General features: G+C 42.2%; 1 protein-coding gene across 2 annotated transcripts in view; it reads right to left on the bottom strand.

Annotated features, from left to right (window-relative positions):
• C6H11orf49 (chromosome 6 C11orf49 homolog) overlaps positions 1-14,873 on the bottom strand; it is a 145,612-nt gene that overhangs the window by 96,548 nt on the left and 34,191 nt on the right. For both annotated transcript variants that reach the window (XM_031943073.1, XM_031943072.1), the window contains exon 2: positions 2,854-2,956. In XM_031943073.1, the coding sequence (XP_031798933.1) occupies positions 2,854-2,956 (103 nt within the window). The remainder of the gene's footprint in view (positions 1-2,853; positions 2,957-14,873) is intronic.

Below are 14,873 nucleotides of genomic sequence, written 5' to 3'. Positions count from 1 at the left end.
AATACTGCCTTCATGAAGAAACAAACACCTACCGGAGAGAGCCGATTCAGCAACACACATTAAATACGCTAAAAGGTCTACAAACTCAGAAACCAACTTGTCGGTTTTCCTTTTTCCTGGCCTGTTTGCTTCAGACCACACCATGAGAACAGGCAAGACTCTTTTCTCCACCTTATCGTCCTTTAGAGAAATGAGAGAAAGACTTGGCCGTGTTCCCAGAAATCCCACTCCTCCCAGATCGTGGAATTCCAACCTACTATGGATTCTGATTTTATTTACAAGACCAGCAGCTTTGCCTAAGATCCAGGGAGAATCAGGAACCCCCTAAGAACAATCCAACTGTAGGCCATTAAATCAGTTGGCTGCTCTCCAAAGAGACACTGAGCAGCTTCAGAAGAAAATCTATTTTCAAGGAAGATGGCTTGTGAAAACGGAACTCATACCGAAGTTCAAAGCCAGTGTCAGATGGCAGTATCTAAGAGTCAGCTCTGTTTCCTCGGCTAACTCCCTATAAACCAAAAAACAGGAAAGTGGGAAATAGAAACCAAATGACTGTTAAAAGATGTGTGGGCCAAGTTATATCAAAACATATCAGCGATATATCGCTACATCTATAACCGATTTCAGCAGCAGCAGCAGCAGCAACAGTAATAATGATGCTTTCTATTGTTTCACATCCACTCTTCTTGGAGCTCAAATGCTCTGAAGACACTGCTGCCATCATGGGAAGCAACATCATCTGGTGAAAAGGGCATTGGATGAGGAGAAAGAAAAATCTGGGTTTGAACCTTTGCTCTAGAACAGAGTAGTTTTGTGACCAACATTTCTCAGAGGAAACGCAGTCATTGTTTAGTCTCTTGTACTGCCGAGTATCTTTCACAAGGATGATCGGCCTTGAGTGGAGCTGACCCTTTCTGCTATGTCACCTCCAGCAGACCGCTCCCTCTTGCTAATCCGCAAGCTCTCTGCCTCCAGCTCCTGCTCTGCTGACTACAGACACAGAGCTATTTCACAAATACTGCAAACACCCTGCCTTGAGCTGACCCTCCTTACTAGGGATCTGTCTCTGTCTCTCAGCCCCTTCTCCATAACCTCCTGGAGAAAGCCTCGTACATTTATTTGGTGTCTCTGCTTTTCCTCTTGCTGTATTTTAGACCTTCTGCAGTCGGAACTCATCAGTTAACTGAAACCGCTCTCTCTAAAGTCCCGGGTGAGATCTACCAAGCCTAACAGCCTTTTCTCAAGTCTTATCCTTCTTGATCTCTCTTCTCTAGACACTTTAATCTCTTCTCCCTGTCTGAGTGTCTCAGTCTGCTTTACCGCTTCTTCACCTGGGCTGAGCTCATATGGCATCTGCCCAGGGTCCATGGTGGGCCCCCTTCTCCTCTTCCTCTGCACTATCTCACTAGGTAATCTCATCAGTGCTTGTGGGCTCAAATAACATCCCTATAAGTTGATTCCCAGAACTCGGTATCCAGCCTCCGCCTTCCTCTTGAGCTCCAGCCCAGACTCTCCGAGTGTCTCTTGGACTCCCTGAACTAAGGTTCTCTTCAATGTCTCAGTCCAAAAGAGAACTCTTCCTCCCCACAAACTTCCTCCAACTTTTCTCTGAATATGGAGGCTGCTACTACTCTCCGAGACGTCCACACTCACAGCTCTCACATCGCTCAGCTCCACCAGCTGCCAAATCTCAGCCTTTCTCTCCAGCTTCATGCCATCCCTCTACACCCATGGCCACCACCACAGTGCAGGCACTCATCACTCAGGGCCTTGCTGGACGCCCATCCATCCTTCTAAAGGCAGCTCCAATCACTTTGCCCCACTATTCACAAAGCCCAGTAGCTGCCTGTTACCTCCAGGATCCAGCCTAAAATTATCTGGCCTTCAAAGCCCTACACAATCCAGCCCATTTCTGTGTTCCCCTCTCCCGGGGCCTCCCTCTGGGATCCAGTGGCTCACTTGCTGTCCAAGGTGCTGAGCTGACACAGTGGGTGTGAGGCTGGAGTTGGAAAGAGTGGAGTTCAAATCTGGCTTCAGATACATATTAGCTAATGTCACCCTGAACAAGTCATTTACCTTTTTGCCTCAGTTTCCTTATCTGTAAAATGGAGATAATAAGAGCACCTACCTCCCTGGGTGGGAGAGAGGACCAAATGAGAGTTGTGTGGTGTACATTACTCCTCCCCCACAACTCCAACCACCAAGGGTCCTTCCTGTGGTTGTCCCTCATCTCTCCCTTGTCATGAGACCTCATAGCTTTCCTGGCTTCCTTCAAGGTTCAGCCTGGTAGTCTCCTAGTACTTCCCACACTGTCCTCCCCATTAGCCTGGGAGCTCCTCTAGGGCAGGGACCACATCTTTTGCCTTTTTTTGCATCCCGAGTGCTTTGCACAGCACTTGGCCATTTAATGGAAGCCTGATGACTGATCTCAAAAGCTCCTCAGCCGCCAATAAATGGCAAAACTGAGCAAGGGAGCGTTATTGAAAATAGTCACATGCAGGAAAGCCACACGCAAACAAGAGTCGGAGAAACTGAAGGAAATGAGAACCAGAAGCATCTCATACAACACAACCCAAAGAAAGACAACGAATGAGAAGAGGAAGCTGATCAGGGTGCAGCGAGATGACCCACGGCCCACGGGAGGGATCAGTCATGGAATACCAGTCATGGTGCAAGGGCCCGGAGGCACAGGCACAAGAACCACAGTCCGGCAGCCCTTGGCTAACCTCCTAAAACCGAGCATTCACAGGCACTCCATAATCAGAATGCATCCCGTTCTATTCTTCATGTCCCCTGACTGCGGCCAAGTGCCTCCCCTGGGCTGGCCCACTGGCAAAGCGGCGCTGTACTTACTATTCAGTGAAGAACCTGGCAATGCCGTATTGACTAATATCCTCCCTGTTCTCCAGCAGCTGGCTCACTGCGTCCTCCATGTACGTCAGGACATGGCGCTGAGCTGTAAAGCAAAAGAGAGAGGGAGAGAAGGAGATTAAAGCACAGAAGCAGAGGAACCGGTCCCAGGAGCTCTTTGCTGAGCCCAGGATTTCTCCAAGTGTTCAGAGGCCACTATTCAACATATGGCGGAACCGCAGTGTCTGCCCATACCACAAAGTGGAACAAGGAAGGGAGCTATGTATAAGTATCACCCTCTCTTTTTGCTCTTTGGGTTTTAAAAACAGGAGCTGGAGCTGTGTCACAGTGGAGCAGAAAGGCTTCAGGGTTGTTCCAAAGCCCCCAGCTCTCTCCCCCACCACCTCTATTCTTTTGCCTGTCAGAATAATTCACTCCAGGGAGTTACTCCTACAACTGATCCCATGCCTTAGAAGTAGACGCTTCAGGATGGTGCCGGAAAAAGGAAGCTAAAAGCTTTTTTTCTAATCACCGGAAATATTTACTGGTCTGAAAAAGCATCTGAGGGAAGCAGGAGCTGCAATCAGAAAGTCCTTGTTAAATCCTGCCTGTGTGACCATAGACACATTACTGAACATCTCAGTGCCCCAGGCAACTCTTTCCTATCTGAATTGGTGGAGAGAGTTTCCACACCAGGAAGTTACACCATTTAAAACACAGGGTCTGAAGAGAGATTAAAAAAAAAAAAGCATCTGAACTGGTTATACCTGTATATGTCATTGACCGTGGTAAATTGCAGTACCATTAAACCTCAGGATAATTCAGTTTATGAACAATCATTTTTCACACTTGGTTATGACAGAAAGTAAAAGTTATACATAGGCTTGAGAGTTAGAACTGGCTCATCTCTACTGGCAACAATTACAATGGCACCATACAGATGGATGAAGGAGAAAGGATGTTGGAAATGACATCAAAGAGATTAGGTTTGAATGTAGCTGGACCACTTATTAGTCAAGTTACTTGACCTCCTTAGGCCTCAGTTCTCTCATTTGTAAAATGAAGGGGTGACTTAGTTCTTTTTCAGCTCTCCATGATCCTATGATCCCTTGGTGGTTTATATAAGGGCAGGGGGAGGGGAGAATGTGTAGGGACAGCCCTGAATAATTGACTTCTTCCCCAAGCCACTAGGTGAAATCCCAGAAGGAGCAGGAAACAGATAAACCAGGTGTGAATGAGTCAAAAGAACTACAAATATGAGATCTGAACTCTGCTGTTACCCCTTTATGAAGTGTCAAGTTCTCTTTGATGGAATTAGAGGGGCAGTTTGCCATTGGCTGGAAGAAGATTGGCTATATCCTTCCTGTTGACTTTTTTTTTTAATTATTTTTTTATAGCTTTTTATTTACAAGATATATGCATGGGTAATTTTGCAGCATTGACAATTGCCAAACCATTTGTTCCACTTTTTCCCCTTGTTCCCCCCATTCCTTCCCCCCAATGGCAGGTTGACCAATATGTGTTAAATTATGTTAAAGTATAAGTTAAATACAAAATAAGTATACATTTCCAAACAGTTATTTTGCTGTACAGAAAGAATCAGACTTTGAAATAATGTACAATTAGCCTGTGAAGGAAATCAAAAATGCAGGCGGACAAAAATAGAGGGATTGGGAATTCTATGTAGTGATTCATAGTCATCTCCCAGAGTTCTTTCGCTGGGCGTAGCTGGTTCAGTTCATTACTGCTCCATTGGAACTGATTTGGTTCATCTCATTGTTGAAGAGGGCCACGTCCATCAGAATTGATTTCATATAGTATTGTTGTTGAAGTATATAATGATCTCCTGGTCCTGCTCATTTCACTCAGCACCTATTGGCTTTTAAAAAGCTAGCTTGCTAGTTCTGGGGTCAGTTGTGGCAAGAAAGCTAAAAGTCTGACTTTGGGGGGAGAGAAGAGAGTCACCTATGGAGGAAGAACTCAGCTCTGAAGAGGGGATCATTCTTTGCTTTTCTCTCTATATAACCAGCAGGTAGGGAACAGAGAAGACTTCTCTCTCCTCTTCTCCAAGTGGCCAATCTTCTCAGATGTTTCACAGTACAACTACCCAAAAGGTACAGGAAATCATATCCCACAGCAAGGAGCAGACAAAGAAAGCCAGTCAGTGGGGGCGGTTATGAGGAGACCGCCCAGAAACAGAGAAACAGAGAAAAAATATGGATTTGAGAGAAAATTAAAACTCAGGAGTCAAATTTCAGAGAGGGACAGAGAATGCCCAGTTGAGCAACCTGCTCAGCATAAATGCTCTACCCAGGGAGATCTGTGTGGGATACCCTTAGAAGAGAAAGGGCATCAGGGCCCTACAGTGCAAGTAGATATGAATTGCCTGGGATCCTATGTTACCCTATGTGTGTGCCTTACTAACAGTAAGTACACATTCTCATTTAGGGAAAGTTTTGTAGCTGTCCTTCCTATTCTGCTATCTCAGCTGAGCTAATCTGATCTTTTTGGCCAAAAAAGTTACTTGTGAATATGGAGGCTTCTGTACTTATCCTTCCCTATTCTGCTATCTTAGCTGAGCTAATTTTATCTTTTTGGCTAGCAAAGTCACTTGTATCTATATGGAGGCACACCTGATATCCCCATATAGTGGGTGGGCATCAAGAACAGCCCCTATCATCCTGATCATACATGGTAGATACTAACTTGTTCATTTCCTGGTTGACTAAGAATAAAAATATTCTACTAAACATAGATATATAAAATAAATGAGCTTAGCTATCATAACTACAATTAAGTTTATAAGTAATATTATTGACTAGAGTTTTCACAAGTTGGTAACTGGCCAAAGTCCAGTTGAATAACATGTTTACTTTTTGTGACTTGTTCTCCACAAGGGTTTTCCAAAGTTAACAATCAACCTCTGGGAACACAAAAAATGGATTTCACCAAATCAGATTTTGTATTTATGTATTTGAACCAACAATGAGTTTTTATTCTTTGAAAGTCTTTTAAAGATTATCCAAACTGAGAACAAAGCTTTGAGCCACTACTCCCTTGGATTTGTGCTCTTGAATAGGAGTTAGCCATCCCACAGTACAGTGTGCAATCCATTACTATCTTCTCATCCCAGGTGATTCTCGTTCATGGCCTAAAAATCTGCCACACTGAGGCCCACCCAGCATGATGTGGAGTCTTGTGGAGTTTCTGATATTGCAACAGTACCAGTGAAGCACAATGTCTGTTCACCAGTTATCCCTCATTCTTGCTACACGACTGGCCCACCTACATTTCTTTGATAATATCTTTACACTGCTTTTCCCGTGCAATTCTTTATTCTTTGAAGTAATACATGACATTAGTGGTTTGCAAGATAGCAATCACTGAAGTAAAAACAGATACTAAATTGGAAAGAAAAAAATAGCAAGATAATTTGACACCAGTCATCTTTTACTTGGCACCTTCAATTAATGATGTACTTTAATTACATAAATGAATACAAATGGCAATTGTTTTTCCAATGATCAACACTTCGTACTTTTAAATAAATAATAATAAATAAAAAATATTGGCAGTGTATTTGGAATTCCCCAAAGGACTGCTTCCTGAGACTATTTGAAGTTTTCTGATTTTTATTCAAATAGGGTTGGTATGACTTTATTTTTTTTAAACTATCGGTTGTGGAAGTGGGAAGTCTGGATTAAGCATCTTTTGTTTAAATTATCAGAAGTAGACATTGAATTCAACTCTTTCAACCTTCAAAGCCTGCTCCCTAACCATTACTTTTTTTGTTGTTGTTTAACTAATAAACATGTGATCTTAATTAATAATAGAAGTTTTTTAATAATTAAAAATTTTTAATAATTTAATCTTTAATAATTAATTGATAGTTTAATTTTTTTAATAATAATTAGTAAAATTTTTAATAATTAATAAATAAGAGACTTCTGGGTCTTGTGAGCAATAAGACGGTAGAGCAGACATTTTTTTCTGATCCCCCTAAACTCTCACACCTTTCCAAAAGAGAAATTATACTCCAAAGAAATAGCAAGTTTAACCCTCAGGCACTGAGGCTTTACTGACTCAGAATTCATTCAGTCCCTACTTCCCCCTTCCCATGCTATCTGAAGCAGGTTGCACTACTAGACCCAGGAGTACAATCCAGGCTTATATCAAACCCAAGACTATATTCTAGTACCACCATCCCTTCTTTTCACTGCCATGGAAATTCTAGCTAAAGGCTATGGAGATCTGCTTGGGTGACAGCCAGGTTGACCACTGCCCTTCAGGAGCAAAAGTCTTTCTGGGGCTGCAACACAGAAGCATCAGTGCTGCAGGCTCTGATCTGCTGGTACAGGGCCAGGGAACTGAGGAACCGAGGGCATGGGACAAGTCATTAAGATGGGATACCATCCATGCTGCACAGGTCTCCACACCAAGACTAGGGGAAGAGCACAACATCCAGCCAACATCAGTTCTGGCTGCCCAAAAGCCAGCTAGGGCAAGATCCTAAGCTGTTGGTTTAATTGCTCAGTGAGAGAGGAGGCTGAGACACTTTTAGATCCAGTCTCCAAGGAAACCACAATCAGAAAGGGAGGGAGTCAAGAAGGGAATGATAAGGAAAATTAGGGGAAAAAAGATTGAAAGTACCAAAGATTTCAGCAACAAAAAGATTCAAAGACCTTTTAACATAAAGTGATAAATCAATGGGAAAAACAGTAATAATAGAAAGAAATATGACCTCCAGATCAGGAAAATGAATTCAAGCATCTTTGAATAAATACTGTAAAACAAAAGAAAATGATCATATGCTTAATAAAACAAAGGACCCTATGGAATTTGAGAACATGGAACTATGATCTGCTGTTTCTGAGTTATTTAAAAGAGAAATGAGAATTATAAATGTAGAATTTATGTCCTACACAGCAAAAATAATGAACAGAATTGAAAAACTTTAATCTGTGATACCAGATTCATCACAAAGAAACAAAGGAGAGAACAATGTACTGGAACTGTAAATACACAGAAGCTAAGAACAGTCTAAAAGAAGAAAAAAGCAACAACATTAAAAGAAATACGGTCACTAAAAAGCAAAACATACTGATCTTGAAGACAGGATGTGGAAAGATAATCTAAGGATCATAGGTCTCCCAGAAGGGCTGACCAGATTGGAAAAAAGCCCAACACACAAAACCTTGATACTACAGTGAAGGAAATAATACAAGAGAACTGTCTAGAACTTATGAATATCGATAAAGAAATTCCACTTAAAAGAATTCATATATTGCCTCCAGAAAACAAAACAAAACCCAAGGGCACGAACTCCAAGCTATATAGTAGTTAAATTTAACAATTCCTTTTATGAACAAGTATTGTAAACCACCAAGAGAAAGACCTTCAAATACAAAGGAGAGAACATTTAAATAACTCAAGACTATTCCCATATCCACTAGAAAAAGGAAGAGAGAATGGAATAATGTATTCTGAAGAGCAATGGAGCTTTTGATGCAGCTCAAAGTACTCCAACCTGCAAGTCTGAGTTTAACCAAACAAAACAAAAGATAGACATTCAATAATAAAAGATTTTAAAAGATTTTGAGAAAGAAAACTAGAATGAAGGAAATTATTTGCTTCTCAAACACCCCAACCCACAGAAGTGCAAGCATGAATAAATGCAGCAAGCAAGGACAGCAAAAGCAACAGATCGAGCACAGAAAGAACCTTAAGAGTTTCCTTCTAAATGTACACAAAACATGTGTGTATATGTAAACATATGCACATACATATATATTTGTAAATATATACGTGTGTGTCTGTATATGTATCCACATTTAATTGTAGCCTTCTTGGGAGGGGTTGGAGGGAAAAGGAGAGAAAAATCAAGTCAAAACCTCACAGCAGAGAGAAAAAAAAAACCCATAAGGAAGCAAAGAAAAGATGGGCAGACCTGAACACAATATGTAGTATTTATTATATAGGCTTTCTTGAAATGGAAATATATTGCTTTATTTTTTGAATCCTTTCATATATTCAGCTATTCACATAGCAATTTTTTGGTCTTATTTTGTACTTAAGTTTAAAATAAATTTTTTAAAGTAAAAAAAAATGTACCCGAAGAAACAGGAATGAAGGTGGAAGTCAAGGGGAAGTAATAGTGAAGAGGAGGTTATGAAGCATTATGGATAGAACTTGGCAACACTCTGTCCATAGGTGAATCAATGCTTCTTTGGTGGTATTATTATAACAATATGGAAGGGCATATAAAAGGGTAGGAGGGAAGCCAGGGGATAGATAGTCATGTGTGATATGCTAGGATCAAATCTAGGGCTAGCAAGGAGGGAAATGAAAGAGAAGATAAAAGGCTTCAGATAGTAGGTAAGGAAGAACGGAGAAAGCTTGAAAAGTAGGGGGATAAAAGAGGATTTACTTTGGAGGGGGAGGGGTTCCACTGATGAACACTCCTATGACTGACTGAAGATAAAGACCTTACATTGAATGAAGCCTGGGGGATTTGGTGCCTGTAAAGTCCATTTATCCTATGGGGAAAGGAGAGTTGGAAACTCGGTGCAACTGGCATTTGGAGAAGCAGGAGAACATGAAGACAGGGAAAATATTTCCAGGCAAAAGTAGAAGAAAAACAAGAGAAGGTATAGGGTCCCAACCATGGGGCAGTATTCTCTCTGACACCTGCAGTAACTGGCATTGTTCTGGGAATAAGGCCCAATGAAAAAGGGGAATCCATGAAGTAAGCCCTACAAGACAGCAGCAGAAAGAACCTAGTTGGAAGAGTCTAGAATGGATAGTTTGGAAACTCTGATTGTATGAAAAATATAGAGAAAAGAGAGATAGTAACTATAGGATCATGAATCAGGGAATGAGGACCTACAGTCAACAGAAAGAAAAAAAGGGGTAAGAAAGAAAGAAAATTCCTATTTGGAAGGAGATGCCATGAAATGAAAATTTAAAAACTAATGAACCGCACAAGCTGAAGAGGAGGAGAGGAAAAAAGAATCTACTTGACTAAAAGGAAAAAAAGAGGGAGAATTACATAGAAAGATAAAAGAAGAGAAAAAGGAACTAATAAAGACAACTCTAAATTGAAATGGATGACAAACAAGAAGAGGAGATCAAGGATAAGGGGAGGAAAACCAGTAGGAACAGAGCCACTTAAAAAAAAAAAAAAAAGATGAAAATAACTGAAAGAATATAATACTCTACTTATAGCACAAGAGGGGAAAAATCATAACTTAAAAAAATTTAGAGACAGATGGAGGAAAATATAAACTTAATTCTCATAACTTTAAAACACTCTAGACAAAGGAGATTTGGAGACAATAAAACTCAATAATCTAGTGGTTGATAAAGTGGAAAACATAAATTATCTAAGGAAAAATGGCCTATTTGACAAAAATTGCTGGGAAAGCCAATGATACAGTAGAAAGGAAGCTATGTGGATAGAAAAAAATAGTACTGATTCTTGAGTCACAGGACTGAAGTTCAAATTCATTTTCTATCATTTACCACTTGTGTGATTCTGGGTTTCAGTTTCTTCAACTGTAAAATAAAGGGATTGCACTTGACGGCTTCTGAAGTTCCTTCTAGTCTGTCAGTTAAAAAATATTTATTAAGCACCGACTATGTGTCCAGCACCATGCTAAGTGCTGGGGATACAAAAACGGATTAGGGCGGTCTCTGACTTCAAGGGGTTTACAATCCAATAGGAAAGACCACAAGTAAACAAATATGAACAAATAAGTGATATATAGGAAATAATCATAAGAGAAGGTGCCAGAATTAGGAGGGATTGGGAAAGTCTTCCTGTGGAAGGTAGGATTTTAGTTGGGACTGAAAGGAAATTAAGGAAGCCAAAAGGCAATGATAAGTAAGGGTAGCTTTCCAAGTATGGGAGACAGAGAACATGCGAGGGGCTGTGAAATGTGGGGTTTTGTCCAAGGAAGAGCCAGGACGCCAGAGTCAGCAGGGCCAAGTGAAGAAGCCGGAGGGTAAGGTACGAGAAAACTGGAAGGGAGGAGGTGACCAGCTTGGGACAGGGAGACCCTTGGGACAGCAGCTCTTGCACAGACCAGGCATCCCATGACATGGGCCTGTATTACCATGGGGATGAGGTCAGAGGCAGGAGTGGGGGGAGGTATATTTGAGGGATGTCACTGAGCTGAAATCTTATTCTCTCTTCCACCAATATAGTTCAGTGTGAAAGACTCCTCTGGAAAATGTAAAAACTCACCAGAGAAGAGGCCATGTGAGGGAGAGCCTTGGGCTCCAGTCCCGGCCCTTCCCCTCCTGGGATGACAGGGCCATACGAAGCCCCTGGAGCACTGGGATTCTCCCGGGTACAATCAGGTTGAACCCCCTCCTCTCAGAGAGCCCAGTTAGCTCTCGATTGGTGATCTTCAGTCAATGCAAGCTTTAATAGCTGGACTGTGCTGAGACTTTTGTACCATCTCGTAGGGGTTCAGGTATCTGCCTAAAACAAACTCTAAGCCGGGGAGGGCCGAGGCTAACTCGAGGCTGGAGTGGCGGCCTCCCGGCACACGTATGAGGCACCTGCCTGTGAGCAGATGGGAAGTTACAACTTGTCCCCACATTTCTAAGTCCTTTGTAAAGAGCCACTGCTACCCCACCCATCCTGGTACACGGGGAGCCGAGCCCCTTGCTGCTCAGTCTCCCAGTTGGGGGGGACGACTCGGGGAGGGTCTGTGGCCCGGCTGGGGGCAGCGTCCAGAAGCCAAGGTCACTGCTGGAGCTCCTCATTGTTCTCCGGCAGCTTCCTCCACCTGTACCCTTATCAGCCCGTGTTCTCGCTGTGGTTAAGGGCACCACCCTAACCTGGAAAATCCTCTCGTTTATCACCCTTCAATGAAGCAGACGTTCAAAGCCATTGCCTGGCAATAAAACATGTAGGGTGGAGCCGTATTTTTTTTAATGTAAAGGAATAGGTTTTAATTTATGTGAATGATTAAAGAAAAATAACTGCACACCTGCATCCCCTGAGGGAGAAGATATCTGGGCACCTCAGTTGCCCTCTTAAAAAGGCAGTAACTGTCAGAGATTTGTCTTTTCCTCCGCTGCCTTAGTTCTGACTCCATGAGCGGGCAAGGGTTAAACGCCCCAATGGGCACATTTAGCCCAGCGTGGCTGGGCTTGGGAGAGCAGCCGGCCTGGGAGCAGCCTTTGGGCCTTGAGCTGCTGGGCCGGACACCTCCAAGGAATGCCAGTAAACCTGGCCAGACACTCCCCGCATTTTTCCCATGGGGCCTTGCCCAGACACACCCTCCCGTACAGTCAGCCTCGCTACTTAACAAGGACCACGGGTCAGAAACTTTGTGGTTTGGTCGACTCACCTCCCACCAATCACTTAATCTCTTGATGTCATGGTTTTGCCTGTATGATCATGAGGATGATAAAACTAATAATACTCACAAGTAGGATTAAAGGATCACAGGGATTTAGACTTGAAAGGGCTTTGGAGATCTCTGGTCCAAGATCCTCGCTTTAAAGAGGAGGAAACCAAAACGCAGAGAAGCTGATTTGCCCAAGATCACACAGGTTGGAAGGAGATAATACAGCAGCTCTGTTTGAGGATGAATTAGTGCTTTAGAGAGTCCTTGATGTGGAGGAACGTTAACACAACATTCACAATAGCACTGCCTAACCCTGGGCCTGCAGGTCAGAGGAGCCATGGTGACCCCCAAACGACTCCGGTAAGGCCCCCCGGTGGACCCCCCTAGTAATGTGAGCCTATTAACTTAACAAGGGGGATTTACAGGATGTTATCAAAGGGAGTTCTCCTCTCAGGCTCCTGGGGTCAGCAGGGGCAGAACTCCAACAGGGCTGAAGCTATCACACATTAAGCAAAGATATTGAGGGTGTGAGAGGAACAGTTGCTCATGGGTACTTGGACACCAGACCCCAAATGTCGTTTGGGGGGGCCATGCCTCAAACTCAAACATTTTCCTTCTCTGTAAAGTGATCTAAATCAAAGTAGATGTCTAGGAAGGTGAAAATCCCCTTATCTCTCTCCTCAAATTCTTCCTGTCCTCCAGAACCCTATGGTCCCTGGAAGCCCCCTTCTACTATTCATACACTCTCCTTTAATACTAGGTCCCTTCATTTCATTACGCCGATGGCCACATGACCATCTCTAGTCACCCTCCTTCTTCTAAACTCATCCTTGAGCACAATTATAAAGAACCTCTCTTCCTTTGGAATTGAGCACACACACCGTTATCCCAGGATCCAATTTTAGCTATTTGTCTCTTGCTCATTTGCTCTTTTTTTTTTTTTTTTTTAAATACTGAGTACTTGGTTCAGTCTGTCTTCACACCAATCTCTGCCATTATTCTTGGGTACTTCAATAATCAATAGGCAAACTGTTGATAAACTGGATATTATCAATCTCCTAAATTTCCACCGTCCCCTTCCTCCCATCATGCTCACATACAGTGATGGTAATATACTTGATCTGATCATTGCCTCCAAATAGTCACCTCCATTATGGATACCCAGCTTACAACCTTCCATCTTTCTGTCTCAGTCTCCTAAACCTTCTTTACAATGACTTCCTATCCCTCTTCCCTCCTTGTTTTTCTAGTCTATCCTCCCCTCTAAGTTTCCTCTCTTCAAAGTGTTGATGTTAAAGCTACAACTCAATCATACGCTGTTACACTTGGATTCATGGTCCCCTTGTCCTCCACCACCAGCCATCTTGCCAAATCCCATTGTTGGCTCAACCTCATCATCTAACCTCCTCAGTATCTCCTTACATGGGCTGAATACTCCAGGAGAAAACAACCCTGGAAACTTATCTTATCTCAACCAGACCTATCTGCTCCAGAGCAATCTTTTCCTTTGTCCCAGATAGATTGATTGGGCAGCAAGCTTTGGTGTCTCCTCCCAATACTTCTGCTAACTGGGATCTCCCCTTTTTTCAGAGAGAAGCATTCATCTCACATGTCCTTCCCCCTTCCTCTCTACTTCAGGGTCCTTCTTTATCATTCCCCACTGTCCCCTTTGTGGACTCTGGTGCAGGACAGTGACTGTTTCTTCTCCAAGGTCAATCTCTCTACCTCCCACTCTCAATCCCACTCCCTCATCCCTACCAGAACCTGCCCTCCTCAGTCATTCCCAGCCTCAATTTTTCCTTATCTACCGATTTCTTATCTACTACTTCCAAATATTCTGAAGCCTCCCTCATTCTAAAAAAAAAAAAAAAATTCACTTGACCCAGTCATCCTCCAACCTATAATCCTATATCCTATTCAAACTCCTAAAAGCAGTCCTAAAGAACCCTAAAAGGGGTCGTCATTCATTAAAGTTTCCTCCATTTCTCAATAGTTCTTTAAGACAGCCCAGCCTCATCTTTCAACTCGAACTGTTTCCTCCAAGGTTAGCAATAATCTCTCTCTCTAAAATTAAGGATATCTTTGTTCTTCTAACACCTTTATTTCTGAATATATCCTTGCCACTTCTACTCTGAAGGGAGTTTTCCCTAGTAACAGCTGTTTCCAATTTTGTTGTTGTTGTTGTTCTATAAATCCTTTTAGGTCAGGAGTCAGCCAGGTGGCATAGTAGATAGTGCAAGGCCTGGAGTCAGGAATATATGAATCCAAATCTGTCCTCAGGCATTAGCTAGCTGTGTGAGCCTGGGCAAATCATTTAACTTCTGGCCTCTTAGATTTTTTTCAAATGTAAAATGGGGATCATAATTACACCTACTTTCTAGGGTTGTTCAACTAACATAATATCTATACACTGCTGAGCTTGGTAGCTGGCATATAGTAGGTGCTCAGTTATTCTCTTCCCCTTTGACAAGAAAAAATGCAATTTAACTTACTGCTCATAATATTCTTTTAGATTTTTAAAATAGTTTTAATCATTGCAATAACTTTTGCCTAAAAGAGTTCCAAATTAAATTTAAATTATATAATTAGAACATAAAATTATATTCTGTCTATAATTATGAAAGCTAAATATTAAATTAAAATTCAAATTATAAAATAATT

The sequence above is a fragment of the Sarcophilus harrisii genome, chromosome 6 (assembly GCF_902635505.1).
Source record: "Sarcophilus harrisii chromosome 6, mSarHar1.11, whole genome shotgun sequence".
In the NCBI taxonomy this organism is placed as follows: Eukaryota; Metazoa; Chordata; class Mammalia; order Dasyuromorphia; family Dasyuridae; genus Sarcophilus; species Sarcophilus harrisii.
Note: the sequence above shows the minus strand (reverse complement) of the source record. Positions and strands in the feature narration are given on the sequence as shown.